This window comes from Spea bombifrons, chromosome 1 (assembly GCF_027358695.1).
Source record: "Spea bombifrons isolate aSpeBom1 chromosome 1, aSpeBom1.2.pri, whole genome shotgun sequence".
Taxonomy (NCBI): Eukaryota; Metazoa; Chordata; class Amphibia; order Anura; family Pelobatidae; genus Spea; species Spea bombifrons.
Genome location: NC_071087.1, coordinates 10418637 through 10435974, shown reverse-complemented (window position 1 = coordinate 10435974; position 17338 = coordinate 10418637). Strand labels below are relative to the sequence as shown.

General features: G+C 43.1%; 1 protein-coding gene across 1 annotated transcript in view; it reads right to left on the bottom strand.

Moving 5' to 3' along the window:
* The window catches only part of MAEA (macrophage erythroblast attacher, E3 ubiquitin ligase), a 32135-nt gene extending 21665 nt beyond the window's left edge, over positions 1-10470 (bottom strand). The window contains exons 1-3 of the mRNA XM_053458178.1: positions 10202-10470; positions 5997-6179; positions 1403-1606 (exon numbers count right to left, since the gene is read on the bottom strand). Coding sequence (XP_053314153.1) covers positions 1403-1606; positions 5997-6179; positions 10202-10270 — 456 coding nt within the window. The 5' untranslated portion in view covers positions 10271-10470. The remainder of the gene's footprint in view (positions 1-1402; positions 1607-5996; positions 6180-10201) is intronic.
* Positions 10471-17338: the final 6868 nt, after the last annotated feature.

The window sequence follows — 17338 nt, the reverse complement described above, 5'->3', positions numbered from 1 at the left end:
AAAATGAAACCGAAGGGAATTCATCCAGGAAAGGTTTAGCGTGTATCCCGATCCACTTTGTATTCGGGTGACGACACCAAACACACCCAATAACCGCCAAGAGAATATTGATGCACATCTTTATGCGTCTGTTCTTCATATACATATAAATACCGTATTGGCTCGGATATAGGCCGCCCCCGTATATAGGCCGCCCCCTAAAAGTTTGGTGCTTTTTTAAAGAAAAAGTTTTTTTCTTTAAAAAAGCACCAAAAAAAAAAACAAAAAAAACATTCTGCCACTCTGTCTCCCCCCCCCCGAGATATGCTGCCACTGTCCCCCCCCCCGAGATATGCAGCCACTGTCCTCTCCCCCCGAGATATGCTGCCACTGCCCCCCCCCCGAGATATGCTGCCACTGCCCCCCCCCCCGAGATATGCTGCCACTGCCCTCCTCTGCCCCCGATATGCTGCCACTGTCCTCCTCCTCCCCCCCCCCCCCGAGATATGCCACTCTGCCCCCCCCCCCGACTTGCCGGAGCAGACTCCCGGGTGTCTTGCGGGGCCGGCGGGGGGCATCTACGCAATACGCGTATACAACCGGATGTTTACCCGCATCGCTGCAGCCGGTGACCGTCCAGACGATGCGCTTAGACAACCTCCCGTGCCGGCACCCCCCCCGTGGAAAGTGCTGGCAGGGGAGGCTGTCTGAGGACATCCGAGAGTAGGATGCAGGTCCCCTGCACCGCTGCGGGGGATCTGTATCCTAACCCCGCTGCCTGCCCGGCGCCCGGGACTGCATGTCCCGGGCGTCGGGCGCTAGACCCCGAATATAGGCCGCACCCCCACTTTAAAGTCTTAAAGTGGGGGAAAAAAGTGCGGCCTATATTCGAGCCAATACGGTATGTGTAACTGCAAATATTTTTTTACAGAAAAAGCATGCAAGCCATCTTATGTTTAATCTCGGTAAAGGTGCCTAAAACGGTTCCATGCCGGCCAACCGAATGTCTCTTTAAATTAACAAAAGAATAAGAACCCTCCCTAGGCATCCCCCACCCACCAGCCTTTTGGGCTTGCCAAACACAGTTACCTGTGTGCATGCAAAGTATATTAAAAACACCAGCGACTTCTAACAAGACCCCATGCAGACAAGCGCAAAAGGTGATTGGCTGCACCAACCAACCAAAGCACTGAGCGGAGGGCGCAGAATGCTGCAGCTTGCTAAATTACTTTAAGATGCATTCTTCATTGGTGTCCCCTTAACAGTATAGGAGACGTAAAGGGAGGAGATAACATGCAGACCCCGAGAACCTGCAGACCCCGAGAACAGGACATTAGGATATATCTCATTAGGATAATTTCTCTTAATAGAATGGCTGCGCGTATGACTTGCTCTCATTCATTCACGTTAAATTCATGCTTACTTCGATCCCGCTCTGCCGGGCCAGCTTCACGGCAGTGTTGTAGTAGCCGCAGCGTAGAAGGTGCTCCACCATCATGCGATCCATTCTCTTCTTTTTCCACATGTTGGCGGCCGCCGTCTGATCGCTGCTGTGCTCTTTTAAATGCTCGATTCGCCTCTTGCACAGTTTGGCGCTCTCATCCTCCGCCTGGATGGACTCCACGGCCTGGTTAAAAAGAAGAATTTGTAAAGATCAAACACATTGAATCGTTTGCGCTAAAGACTCACCTATCACGGCGCGGAGAAATAATAATATCGATAATATAAAAGTACAGCGAGTTTGCAGAGTTTGTATGAACGAGTACGCGTGATTGAGGGAATGAATTAGTATCTGTGAATGAGGGAATAAATGAGTATATGAATGCTGCATGACTCTTATTTGCAGATAAACCTTCACCCCAGAAAACCAGAACGCCAGCCTAGGCTCAGTATTATCTTTGCGCTTTGCCAAAGATTAAAATAAGTAAATGGTAGTTATTATAAAACAAAATGGAGGCTATGGATTTAATTTCACAAGTAAGCCTAACATCGGTAGTGGGGAAATCATTTGAAGGGTTGCTAAAGGTATACATTCAAGATCGTATCTTGATCCAGATTCCGATTAGTAGAAGTCAACATGGATTTGTGAAAGACCGGTCTTGTCAAACTAACCTATTAGCATTCTATGAAGAAGTTAGTAAAAACCACCTGGGGTTGGCTGTACATGTGATTTATCTGGACTTTGCTAAGGCATTTGATACGGTTCAGCATAAAAGGCTACTCTTTAAATCAGCAGAAATAGGCTTAGGGGCAAATCTCTGTATGTGGATCATAAATTGGCTAAAAGATAGAATGTAGAGGGTTGTTGTGAATGGATGTTTCTCAGCCTGTACGCAGGTATTAAGTGGAGTGCCTCAGGGGTCTGTCCTCGGTCCTCGTCTTCTTAATTTATTTATAAATCATCTCCCAAGCTGCATTAAGAGGCATGATGAGGATAGCATCTTGCCTCTTTACATGTCAAAGTTAAGACCTCACCTTGAATATGTGGTACAATTCTGGGCACCGGTCCTTAAAAAGGACATTATGAAACTAGAAAAAGTGCGAAGGAGGGCTAGAAAAGAGAGACTAAAAAGTTTAAATTATATACACTGGAAAAATCCTTAGAGGGGATATGATAAACATTATATAAATATATGCAGGGCCAATATAAAGAGCTCTTCAGTGATCTGTTCATTAACAGAAATGTACAAAGAACAAGAGATCACCCTCTGAGACTGGACTCTTCTTTACAGTGAGGGCAATAAAGGTGTGGAATTTACTGCCAAGGGAGGTGGTGTTATCCAATACATTAGATGCCTTCAAAAAGGGTCTGTATATATATATATATATATATATATATATATATATATATATATATATATATATATATATATATATATATATATGTATATATATATTTTTTTTTTTAGAAAGGCATGACATACAGGGCTATAGAAATCCACAAACGTGCGTTTAGAATGTAAAGCTCCTCTCTCTGGCACGTGAATAATAGAACAAGCCTCATTCATCAACGTCTGGGAAGTGAAAAGCAGATATGCCAGAATCACAACACACCGTCATACATTTTTACCATAACTTTCCTTCAATGCACTTTAACAGCAGTCACGCAATGTTAACCATGCGTTGTCCAATCCCCCCAGTCCTATAGTGAGCCAATGTAGATTCCTGAGATTTAAGTCTTGATATAGATTTTCTGGAGAATTACAATATATCTGCTTTATGTATGATAATACTTCTTTCACCCATTACCAACCATAGGATGTAGTACTACAGCCTAAAAGAAGTGGCCCAAACGACCGCTATGACGTAATAGTACATTCTAAGTATTTTGCGTTGGCAAGGACATTTCCCAGTGGTACAGAACAGCCTGGAGTCTAATCAATGTAAGAGCACCACTGCTTGAACTCGTCAACGTTGCCGGAAACACCAGAGAGAGCAGTAGAGACCCCCTGTCTGTCCAGGATCTCTGATAGCCCCACTCAGCATTGCTGGAAGATCATCGGTTCTGCAACCAGGAGCACAGAGCGTCAGAGCACCAAGATGGGGTATATATATATATCCCTCTTTCAAAAACAAAAAAATAGCAAAAAAAAAAATCTTCTAGCAGTCCTGTGTTTTTATCTACCCGTTTATAAAAAAAAAGACTCCCTAAGGGATCTCCAGTAAAACTACAAGCTTAAAAAGTGAAATCGTAGCAATAACCACAACCACCTGAAATATACAACATAAAAAACCCACTTGCTGACCTCACGCATGTTTATATTCTCTTACCGTTTTAGTCTCTGCTACTTCTGCTGGAAGGCTGTTGCACTTGGACAATGACCTCTTACTTGGACTGAGGTTTCTCAAGCATCCTCTTGATAAGGATCTATATGGGTCTTAGTTTGGTAAGCGTGTGTGATAGATATAAAATATATGATATATGAAAGTAAGAGAGACAGGCTGGCCTGCTGAGTACTTCTTAAATAATGTATACAGTCTGCGTAAGGATGGAGGGGAAGAGACCAGGGCAGCAGGCGATGACCGGGCCGGTTCTGCCGTAGATCATAGTTCTCCATACTCAGAAACTGAACATTTCCAAAACAAACCGTACTGAGGAAAAAAAGTGCTTCGAGGGCGTTTTTATTAAAATCAGTTTTAGTAAATGGCATTTCCCTTTAAAATCTGCCAAACTATTTAAAAAAAAAAACCTTTTACATCTAAAAATTACAGAAGAAGCAGTACATTATTTTAAAGCGGGAATATGATAATCAATCATATATACAAGAGCAGTACATAAAAATTTTAGCATTTTGGAAAGAAGGGGAAAAACATCTAAGTGGAACAGCATCTTTAAGGCAATTGCCAATCCTTGCATAGCCTCGTGAAAGTTAAAGTGACTGAGCGTGTCTGATGTGTGCCATTCACCCACACAATGCTTCAGGGCAGCGACACACGCGCATGCGCAGGATGTATCAAACATCAACAGAATTCCTCGCACATGAGTCAATCCTAAGGAAGCCCGAAGCGTGTAATTATGGAACTGTATCAATATTTATTCCTACCTCGCAAACCTTTACATATCCTTTACATATCCCGATAGGAGAGTAGGGCTAGCAACTTTAACCCTTTCATCTGAAGGCCGGAACTTTTTGCAATATATATTGCAACTATATATTCTTTACAGAAAGCCACCGATTTACTCGGCACTTCTTACAGTCCATACATTCTAAAGGGTCGGACAGAACTAGAACCGACAGACTAACGCAAGCGGGAACGGGGGCTTTCCTTGTATACGATCTGCACAGACAGGGCAAACTCTGGGTGCCATGTATGTATACTGCCATAGTTAGCGTGTCACTGTATGCATGTGTGTGTGTTACTGTATGGCGTTAGTGTGGGTACGTTAATTACAATTTAGTAATTAAATATTTAGTAAATATTAACTTTATTTACCAATAATTTCATGTATTCATTTATCAGTATATTAAATGTATTGAAAAAGTGAATGCTGGTTCTGATAGAAAGCGGTCAGAACACTCAGCGCATCGCAGTTTGTTGCCACAAGACTACAATTGGTCCTCTGCGTTGGTCCATCCAGTGAACATTTAAACCCCCTTTAATTGACACTTCTCACGTCACATTTAATGTTTCCGCCGTAATTTTCCTCTAATTTATCCATGTGGCCTCTGGTGTTGGCATTTCCCCTCCTTCAAAAAATACCTCCCATCCTAGATTTCTCTTAAATCGATATTTATACATTTAGGGCATCAGGGGCACGGGACTGATGGGTGATTCAGCACTTCATAACATACAATTCATAAAAAGAAAATATACATGTCTCAATGATAGTATAAGCCAACCTATCCTTTTCCCACTGGTATCCGAGGAATATCCGTCAGCATATGACGGGTAGCCGTAGCCCGCGCTGTATGTACAAAGAACGCTGTATGTATAAAGCGCGCTGTATGTATAAAGTGCATTTGTTGACCGGATGTAAGTGACTCACGGCATGATTTAGATTCAGTACTCCGAGGTGACGTTTTAAAAGAATGTCGTTGGCCCGGAAGCTCCCGTTTATCTAGTTGCTTAAAGACTGTCGCTTACCCAGCTAATTAGAGGAATATTATTCACTGAAGGCATGGGGATTTAGGAATACTCTGGGCAGTTAATTCCCTGGAAGTTATTATGAACGACGAATAGTAAAACAATCAGGATGGTCAAACCTGTCCTCGTAGCCACAATCACAGTGGAATTTTAGGAATTTCCCAATTAGCATGTAATTAAGCAATTAAGTTTACGCGTCACCAAGTGGTTAAGTACTGCCTGGAGGGACAGAAGCATTTATAGCTTGTGCCACATGAAGTGCCAGGCTAGAGCAGCCCGAACCCGGGCGCTGCCACCTCAACATGACTGGTGGAGGAAGAGCCAAGCTTCTCCTCTAGATTTTTTTTCTCCCCTTGTTTCTTTGTTACCAGCGGGTCTAATTCCTACTCGCGCAGTGTTAGGATTCTAGAAAATGTTTAGTATTCCTTTACTTTTCTCTTGAGAACGCTTAGCTTTTCAACCACACCATCGAGAAGGCTCACAACAGAGTCCACAGCGGGGCAGCTGCTCAGAGTCTTCTCCAGCTCTGCCACCACCATCGTGACGTGGCTCGTCTCCCGGTCAATGTTCTTCTGGGCGGCTCGGAAGCGCTTGTTGAGCGTCTCATAAGGAACCTGATAAAATATAGGCATAAAGTTACTTTTTTTTAGCAGTCAAATAAACCATTGGCAACAGGTATGATGATTGATACCACGCTGCTGCTTTTTAGGTCGGCCTTAGCTTAACCCTCTGAGTCTCTCATATGTGAATTATGTATTATACAAAGACAACCTGGGTGGTCCATACAAGCTTACTTACAATTTTATTATACCAATATAGATTTTTTTTTATTGTTTTGTCTCAAATAAATATACTTCTGAAACACACCATGCAGCGCTTGCAGAGTTTGTTAGCATGTATCTACTCGACCTGCTTTGTCACTAAATCTTTCTGTCTCCCTGTCATTCATTTTCGCAGCTCAAAGCTCCATTGACAGCAGGAACAGGCGTCCCTGTCTGCGCTGACGCTCGTAATAAATCTGCTTCCCTGTTCTCTGCTTGCTTCACGCAGAATCACTTACAGCGTCAAGGAATCAGGATCTGCCAATATTACGCTCTCCCAGCAGTAGCAGATAAGGGCTGACCTGCCTGCTGTTCCAACAACGTTCTATGAACTACGTTCTATAAGAACATCTTGTGTAGGACATTTACAAGGGGCATAAAGGGAAGGCATCGGAGAGAGAGTGAGCAAACATATACAGAAACACTATATATATATATATATATATATATATATATATATATATATATATATATATATATATATATATATATATATATATATATATAGAGAGAGGGACGAGAGACCGACGATTAACCATTTGTGGTCACGTGACACGCCGACCACCTGAACGCTGAGGCCGTCAGAACCACTGACTACGAGCCACTTTCACTCCGAGACGTATCGATGGGTCTATTAATACAATGACAGCAAGTCAACAAGAGTTGGCAGGGCAGCTGTGGTTTTAACTCCCTCCAGTCATTATTCGTTATGGTGAACACTGGCAGGTTCCTCTGGCAAGAAGGCTGAGGCCCTGCATAATGTATGGGTAAAGAGACTGGAGAAACCACACTGATATAACTATACATTATATAGGGCCATCCAAGCTCTCCCTGCAGAAGATGCTCTCTGGGGTTGGACCTTCATAACGTGTAGTCAAGGAGCTTAAACACGACTCTCCTTTTAGTGAATAGAGCCCTCTCTCCTCGCTTATCTGCCTATATCCAAGAGAACAAAACCCGTGGAACTGGAGTCCAAAGACTACAAGAGAGGCTCCGACCACTAGGTCTCCAAAAAAAAGTTGTTCGGCCATGTTGCCTAGTCTATTGGAAGCTTTATTGGGCGTGTTCACAGCATGGCCAGGGGTCTTATGTCTCGTTCTGATGAACGGCAGCTTATTTCTATTTTTTATTATTGTCCAAAAAAAAAAAAAAAAAAAATTAAAATGATTTTGGAACTACTAAAGGTTTGCAGCTGGGGGTTAGCGAACACCAAACACAATAGAAAGAGGTTGCCGGGTCAGCTAATTACAGCTGCCAAGAATTCTCCCGCTTGTCTCTCTTCATCAGTTTCTTTCCTCCCCACACTTTTCACCCAACTCCGTTCCTTTTTCTCTCTTCTCCATTTTATTTTTCCTTTCAAATCATTCCTTTTAAGGCTGATCATTTTGTGTTTAGTAACCGCTTTAAGTAAAGTTCTCTCTACTAAACCAATCTCTGTGACCAGTAAAACCACAACAATGGCCACAAACCCCAGGCACTGACTCTCAAATGGCTCTATTCACTAGAGTTTGGTTTCAGCTACTTAACTTCACTATATATTATTAAGAGCCGACCCCAAGTGAGCATTTGCTCCAGGACGAGGCCTTGGCTGACCCAGTCTAATGTGTAGTTAAATCAGTGAGACTCTTCCAGACTCCTTACCCATTGAATTATAGATTATACAGGGCCAGCTCAGCCTTTTCTGATCACACACCGATCAGCCATAACATTATGACCTGCCCAATATTGTGTAGGTCCCTCTTTTACTGCCAATACAGCCCTGACCCGTTGAGGTATGGACTCCACTAGACCTCTGAAGGTTCGCTGCGGTATCTCCACCAAGACGTTAGCAGCAGATCCTTTAAGTCCTGTAAGTCGCGTGGTGTCACCTCTATGGATCGGACTTCCGACGTCCAGCATATCCCACAGATACTCGATTGGATCGGGATCTGGAGAATGTGGAGGTCAAGTCCACACCTTGAACTCATTGTTCCTCAAACCATTGCTGAACCATTGCTTTGTGGCAAGGTGCAATATCCTGCTGAAAGAGGCTACTGCCATCAGAGAATACAATGTCCATCAAAGGGTCTTTAACAATTCTTAGGTAGGTGGTACGCGTCAAAGTAATGGCCGGAGTTTCCCAGCAGAACATTGTCCAAAGCATCGCACTGCCTCTGCCAGCTTGCCTTCTTCCCATAGAGCCATGTGTTCTCCAGGTAAGTGATGCACCCGTTCATCCATGTGATATAAACATGATTCATCAGATCCGGTCACCTTCTTCCATCGCTCTGTGGTCCAGTTTTTATACTCACATGCCACTGGAAGTGCTTTTTGCAGTGGACAGCATGGCCAACCTGACTGGTCTTCGGCTACACAGCCCCATACGCAACAAACATGCGATGCTCTGTGTGTTCTGACTCCTTTCTATCAGAACCAACATTAACTTTTTCAGCAATTTGAGCTACAGGAGCTCATCTGTTGGATTTGACCACACGGGTTCCCCCCCCCCCCGTGCATTAATGAGCCTTGGCCGCCAACCCTGTCGCCAGTTCACTGCAGCCCAGGAACCCACTCAAGAGCTGCAGTTTTGGATATGCTCTGATACGCATTGCGATCCGTGGCTCACAGCCTTCCCTGTTGCCACATACATGATAATAACGTGTAATTACCTCCCACGCCGTCTTAATAAATCTTTCCGTAGACTTACTAGAAAGTGAATAAATAGGTCAGCATCTTAACTGCTTTCCTGACCCTCCACCCAAGGGCCACAACTGGGTTAAAACGGGGATACAGACCAACTGCACTCATCGCGCAGGGACTAAAGAGCCGTCTGCATACCCCATGCTAAATCCCCTCACTGTATTTGCCTCTACCACTTCTGCTGGGAAACTGTTCCACTTACCTACCACGCTCATATACATGTCAGAGAAGGAAAAACACACATTTACATCTTCCATAGGTTCCCAGAAATCCCAGCAAACTCACTTAACACATCGCCTCCCGTCAGATTTACATTTTATGTTAAACAACCAAATCACTCATTTCATAGAAACATAACAAAAACATGGAATCTGATGTCAGCCCATTTGGCCCCCGTCTAGTCGCCCGTTTCTCCTGATGTAGAGTCTCAGATCTTAATCAGTCGTTGGTCTCGTCTCAGATTCAGGAGAAGTTCAAACATCCATGGGCTAGACATTAAATTCCCTGTGTTAGCCTCTACCACCTCTGCTGAGAGGCTCTTCCATTTATCCACCACCCTCACAGTAATGTAAAACATCCATACATTCTGACCTCTTGTTGAAACACTTCTCCTCCTGAAACAAACTCCCTGTCTGCACTTTGTTAAATCCCTTTAACTCTTTAAATGTTTCCATCACATGCCATCTCTCTCTCTCCTCTGGGTACATACTGAGATCTCTCAGTCTTTCCTGGTCATGTTAGAGGGGATCACACTAATGCCTCCATGTAAGGGTTAATCATTAGGGCTGTCCTGGTCTACAAGTCCATGTAGTGCTGGAAGGGGTTAATTTCTGAACATGTCTTAGGAGACAGAGCCCCTTTAACCCTGAATTCCTTCACATCGCTGCTGGCTGTGATCTCATCACCGGGGGGCATTAACTCCAGCACAGGCGAATATACCCTCCCCACCTCCATGCACAGTCTACCCCCTAAAAAAAGCAGTGTGGGGGGGGGTAACTGGGGGCCATATGATAGGTGGGGTAGAGACAATCCTGAATACATTCCCAGCCCACTGCGGAGCACACACTGCTGTCCTTGTGATATCCGCGATCACTCGTGGATCAGAGGACTTTAAGACGACAGACAGCATGACACACCTTCAGAGTGGGGTATTCCTGAACCTTCAGAGCCATAGAGAGCTGAGCAGCTGATTCCTGGACCGCCATCTTGGACAAGGATGGGGGGAGGGGTTGCCAACAGTAGCTGGAAGCTACTTGCCCACAGTTCTGTGCATCATGGGTAATGGAGGGCAAATCCCAAAAATAAAAGAAATCGTAATAGAAACAATAATCAGGTACCGAGGCCGGAAGCGGTCATAACACGGACACAAACGGGAACTGAAGTGACAGCAGCAACTACACAATTAAAGCACTGACTCTCATGGCTCCACCCACAACCTACCACGCCTCCACCCATAACTTACCACGCCCACTAAGCGTCGACTGACGTTTTTGCTGACCTATGCTAAGGCGGCATGGCGTTCAGCGGACGAATCAGGGGCACGGCATTTTGACACTCTCCGAGAGACGTGCAAAAAAAAAAAAAAAGACGCAACAATGAAAGTGGGAGGGATAGATGACAGCCAATCGGTGGCGTGGGGCAGCTGTAGAGGAATGTCTCCCAGCCTATCGGGAGGCACTGGCGCCCAGCTGGTTCGCATACGCGAGGAGAGGCGCATGACAACTTGAGTGGTTGGCGGGTAGGGTGGGCGATAGGGTTCGCCGAACTGGTTACACTGGTATGGCTGAACCAATGAGGGCTCTGCGCCTGTCAGGGAGTGGGCGTGGCGCATGTCTTAAGTGACAGCAAACGGGTGGGTGTGGTGGATCTGAGCTGTCTAGAGCATGATATAGTGGCTGTCGCTCATCCATAGATATACATTATTTATGCATAATAACACTTACAGGGGTATTATTCCTCCTTTACCATGAGGTTTTTTCTGCCCTTCTGAGGGGGCCATTCTACTTTACCTTGAAACCTGGTGGGTTAGATTGGGACAATACACTTTAACATAAAAGGGGCTCCACAGTTTGTCCCCTGGGTTTTTCCTTGCATGTATCCTGTGGGATGGCCGCCTCATATAAGCACTGCTGGCCTGCAGCATGTGGGGAATGCTAATGCGCAGAGAAAGGAACGGGTTGCTTGGCAGCAGGTTGCGCTGCAGGTGTTGTCGCACCACAACTCCCATAATGCTCTTCCTCATAGACCGTTTTTAGCACTAGGGCTGTAGCGTTACCCCTATGCTACTCCCCGGTACCCCCGAGGGTTCAGGATTGTCCACGCAAATACCATAGCTGCCATACCTCCCGAGTTTCCAATGTCTGTGCTCTGCCACAAACATTACTTCTGGTGGATAAGATAATGCAGCCCCGAGACCATATATCGGCTTATGATTAAACTGAATAACTCCAAAAGATAGCCAATCAAAGTTATAGATCACTGGTTTTGGCTCACAAATGATAAAAGGGGATCTGGTTTACATCCCCGTTGCCGATCCAGGTAAATATTGCGTCACATGCAGGAGCAGTGAGTGACGGTAACAAGATCTGTAAGCAAGGCTGATGGGCCTGAGAATACAGCTTGTAACGACTAAACGTACAGGCTGCTTTCTCAAAATTATATTAAAAAAATATATATTTGGAGCACTGAAAAGAATAACTGGCTTGGTCAATGCTTATATATATTTATGTATTGCCTATATTAAGCCTTTTGCAGGAAATTACATACGAAGTATGACCTCACAAATGCTCTACTGGATGAATGGGCAAAAATGTGTACATAAACACTCCAGAATCTTGTGGAAAGCCTTCCCAGAAGAGTGGAAGCCGTTATAGCTGCAAAGGGGGGGACCAACTATATAATAATGTCTATGTATTTAGAATGTGATGTCATAAAAGTCCCTGTTGGTATAATGTTCGGGTGTCCCAATACTTTTGTCGTAGTGTAGATTTATATTATATACAGTATATATAGACCTTAATAATGTATAGTGTAGTCAAGGATTATAAAACACAACTCTCCCTTTAGTGAATAAGCTCTTCGAGAGTGACACACACAGAGAAAATGGCCAGGACTAGCCCGTGGAGAACGTTCATTGCTCACACGACCTTACATGAACGATCTCCATGGGCACTGATAGATACAATGTAATAGAGCTCAGTATTTCTGACTTTCCCTATAGTGTAAGATCTGACATAGTGGGACGCATCTTGTAAAGTAGCTAAGACCCTAATTTTCCTCATTTCCAACTTTAACGGCAGAACTTCCACAAATTACATATAAAAGCTTTAATTTGTCAACATTACCCAATAATGGACCATGGGTGCGCCAAGAACCTCTGACAATTTCCTTCTGCCGGGAACCAGTTAATATTTTATTTTCTTTCAATTGATTCTGTTGCGAAGGAGCCCAAGCCTGTAGAGCGTGAGAACACCAGATATCAATGGTCAGTGTACCACATGAGATAAGTCAGTAACGCAGTTATCACATCTCAAATAACTGTTCTCTCTTTCCAGATTGTTTATTGTTCACGTTCATGTTTGCACTTGTTTCCACTTACCAAGGACTATTTGCACATGTAACATTTTAATTAAAGTCGAGCAGATTTCCCACAGATAGTTTTGGCATCTGTCCCCGATTTTCACCTAAAGCAATTTATATTGTCCCCAATTAATAACGAATTAATATTTTTTGGTTTCAAATGCTGGTGTTATGAAGGAGGCTCTATATGGATCAGTCTCAGGTATGTTATAGATCTCTGGTCAGATCTCACTAAGAGTATTGTGTACGGTTCTGGAGACCCCATCTCCAGAAGGATATTGCTGTTCTGGAGAGAATTCGTAGAAGAGCAACTAAATATAGGCATCTTAGATGTGAACAAGGACTGATTAAGGTCTGAGTCTATACACGAGGAAGAACAGGCAGATTAGATGGCAGAATAGCTCTTATGTGCTGTCAAATTTCTGTTGGCAGTTTAAAGTGGCACTAATATATAAGCAGATAAAACAACTGCCCATTAATATTAGGGTGCCGATACAAGAAGCACTAGAATTATTACAAAGAAATCTCAATTTATATATTGATCTCAAGGGTGTGTGATTGCCTCTTTCTCTGAAGTTTGATGTGGCACCCTTAAACCAGGTGCGATCCATGTAGATGATTTTTGAATATATATATATATATATATATATATCAACCATAACATTAAGACCTGCCCAATGTTGTGTAGGTCCCCCTTTTGCCTCCAAAACAGCCCTCCAAAACAGCTGTCGAGGCATGGACTCCACTAGACCTCTGAAGGTGTGGTATCTGCCACCAAGATGTAAGCAGCAGGTCTTTTAAGTCCTGTAAGTTGTGTGGTGTGGCCTCCATGGGTGCATCCTGGTGTCATGTGTTCTCCAGGTAAGCGACGCACGCGGCCATCCATATAATGTAAAAGAAAACTCGATTCTTCAGACCTGGCCACCTTCTTCCATTGCTCCGTGGTCCAGTTTTTATACTCACGTGCCCATTGTAGGTGCTTTCTGCAATGGACAGAGGTCAGCAAGGGCACCCTGACTGCTCTTCGGCTACGCAGCCCCATACGCCACAAACTGTGATGCTCTTTCTATCAGAAACAGCATGAACTTTTTCAGCAATTTGAGCAACAGTAGCTCATCTGTTGGATTTCACCACACGGTCAAGCCTTCAGCCCCACGTGCATCAATGAGCCTTGGCCGCCCATGACCCTGTCGCCAGTTCACTGCTCTTCCTTCCTTGGACCACTTTTGACGAGGTACTGACCACTCCAGTTTTATGTGTAAGATGCATGGGAATGTTTATATAACAATAGAAAGATATTATCACGTCTCTCTTCTGGTTTCTGTTGTTCCTGGGTGAGGAATTTTTCAAAGGTCCATTGCTTTTTTATGATGGACTGCACCAATTGACCTGCTCTACATATTTTAGGAAAATGGCAACCAGTGTTTTAAGAACACATACTACTGCGACTTCTATATAAGGTCTTGTGGTTAAAGCATTTCCATCTCCACTTGTCAAACTGGGCTTAAAGGAATCAAGTTCTGATGCAAGGACTTGTCTACTTTCTATTTTCTAAAGCTATCAGCGTTCCAAGCAAAGCTTAGTCAAAACCAATAACACAGCGACAGAATGCAAGGATAAAGCAAATGCACCAGCTGAGAGGAGAAGTTTGCGAGGAGAGGGCACTTCACTAGAGGGCAGTAGGCCTTAATTATCAATAGAAATGCAGATTCAGAATTATTGCCCCCGGCCTTGGACAGTTGCATTGGTGTGAAAAAATGGAAGTGAAGCAAGATACTTGTATGTGGAGGCAGCAGATGTAAGGGGAGTCAATGCCCCAGGTTGAATCCCCAGTGGGTCTTGACACCATTAAACCTAAGCTTCTTGACCTTACCTTCTGGTTGACTATGGGATTCTCCAACAACTCAAATACTGATCCACAAAAAAATATTAAGACATCATATCTATACCTTGTGCACTAGAACCACCCACGTTACAGGTTGTACCTTATTCTTGTAGACACATATGCATCCAAATACATCTTTTTACTGAAAAAACTTGATATACACAAATTGTTTCCTCAAAGCTTCAGGTACCAGGGATGTCTTATGAAGAATGCCGTGGACATTGTCATTGCACTATATGATGTCTTTAATTACGGTGTTTCGAAGATTATGGCATCACTGGAAGAAACTAACCAGATGGTTTATGGAAAATGTTTATTTCAGGTTTATGTTACAAACATCGTTCCTATTCAGGATGCATTTTTATAAACATCCCCTAAAATGGAAACCTAATCCCCATGACATGATAGAATGTCGGTGAGTTCTCATCTTAGTGTATACATTCAATTTTAATTCACAATTTTCCATGACCCCAGTTCTGACACTTGTATACAGCCTTCTTAAACAATTGTCTACTCCAGGAATTGGGTGACTTGGTTTGACTCAGCCAGCTTCTAGATTCACCTTTCACTTATAGCAGCAACATCCCAAGGTTTAGGAAGATTCAATTTTCCATTATAGGACCACCACCACCAGCAGACTAATGGACACACACATCCAGCAGCATGCTATGGGAATGAATTTGTCCAAAACTTGGACCATCTTGATAAATTGATGCACAGTTTGGTGAAAAAATACACATTAGTAAAAGGGGAACCTTAAAAAAAGCTATAAAGTATGAAGCTACCATACTTTATAGCCTTTTTAAGCCACCATCTTTTTGTGTCCATGTCTGAGTTCTCTGTTTCTGGACACAATGTTTGCATACACTCTTTTTGTGGAGCCTTTGCAGTTAATTTTACCTTTTGCATGTGTTTTTTTAGGCTGCTATTTACTTTAGAATGTCACTAAATTACATAATTTCACACTTGTGTTATTTACGTTCCCTTTATATTAGCACCAGCCTGAAGTTAATATCCCTCGACATTTTTTAAGTGGTGCGAAACCACATGATAGTTTAATTTGAGAACAAAAATAAAGGTTAGACATCGTAGTACATCAAATTCTACAGGGCGGGATTCGTAAACGTAATAAAAGAATTGGTGATATTTATGTTTATTTTGTCTTAATTATATCAGCAATTGTGGCTCTCTATATAAACTATCAACCTTCTGACTCCTAATACATGGCACGTGATGGCATCTGAGGGTAAGAGGGCAGAGCCTCTGGGCACACACTCTCCCCCGTTCCACCAGTCAGGCGACAAGATGTGCCCGGGAAGCTCCACCATTTTTTGGAAGTTCATCTTGAGGTTCCTTCAGGCAAAAGGGGCGGAGACTCTCAGCACACCCTCTCCCCTGTTCCTCCAATCAGGAAGTAGAGAGAGTGTCTCTGCCGTTTTGCAGGAGTTTATGGGAGGTCCTGGCCATGGAAGATGAAGAAAGAAGACAGAACACAGGGAAGATGGAGGAAGAAACGGAGCTGCTTGGCACGGAGACAAGAAACACATAAGTAGTTGGTGGAGAAAGTAGGAAGACATTCAGAGAGCGTGAGAGAGAGTGATTGAGAGTGTGTCAGAGAGAGCGTGAAAGAGCATGAGAAAATGAGGATGAATGGAAAATAATTTTGTTTTTGAATGTAAAAAGCCCCCCTCGATTTTCGTCCAAAAGAATGGTCAAGAAACCGAATTTGTTGATTGAAAAACAATGGACCAAAAACAAAAATGTGTCCTTTTGCACAAGTCTAATATAATATATATTTATATATATATATATATACACACACACACACAGATATATATATATATATATATATATATATATATATACATATATATATATATATACACATATATATATATATATATATATATATAAATAGTAAATGAGTCAAATTTAAACATGCACTCTACATACCTTCTGACCACAACCTATCATTCAATTATTTTATTATTTATTTAATTTTAACATTGACCCATGAGATTTCCATGTAAGTACAGATGATGTCCAATCTCTTGCGCTGCACCATCGACAATCATAACGTCAGCTTGCCTTTATACCCATTATCGCAACGAGACAACATAGCAGGCGTTTACCTTTTCCCAGCGCAAGCCACGCTCGTGGGATTAATTGCCATCGTGTATCATTCTCTGGTCTGCTTTGCAAACTAAACCCACCTTGTACTTGACATCTACCGATAACCATTTGTCAGAGATACCCTGGCCAACTGGAAGGGTTTTCACTGAACACACAGCAGATGGCTTAGACCCTTTCATCTGTCAGAAGAAGCAGCGTGCGTTCTTCATAGAACACAAGAGGGAGCATGTCTAATCTTTAACCTTTACATGCCGAAACTTTACCGTCTTAATTGCCGAATGTCAACGCAGTTATTGCGGCGGTAACGTTTATAAATATTTATGCAGTCTCTGTGCATTGTTGCTGGCGTGCTGTCAATAGCAGGATGCCGCTTTTAGCTTGGAAGGGAGACAATCCGGATTGTGCGATATTAGAAACACAATAGCTTTTAATTAAACTTCAATGCTTATTGCTGTAAATGGATTTGCAGGGCTCATAAACATCTGAGCAAAAAGGAGGAGAAACAGCAGAAGAACAAACTATTGAAATATTTTTTTCAGTTTTCTTTTAAAAATTCATAATTCACAAAAAATAAAAGTACATAGGTGGAGGCGATGGGTGTATGCGAAGAATGGAAAGAATATGCTGGAACATTTGTTACCTGCTGTCGACTCACAGCCGGAGACCTTTGCCAAAT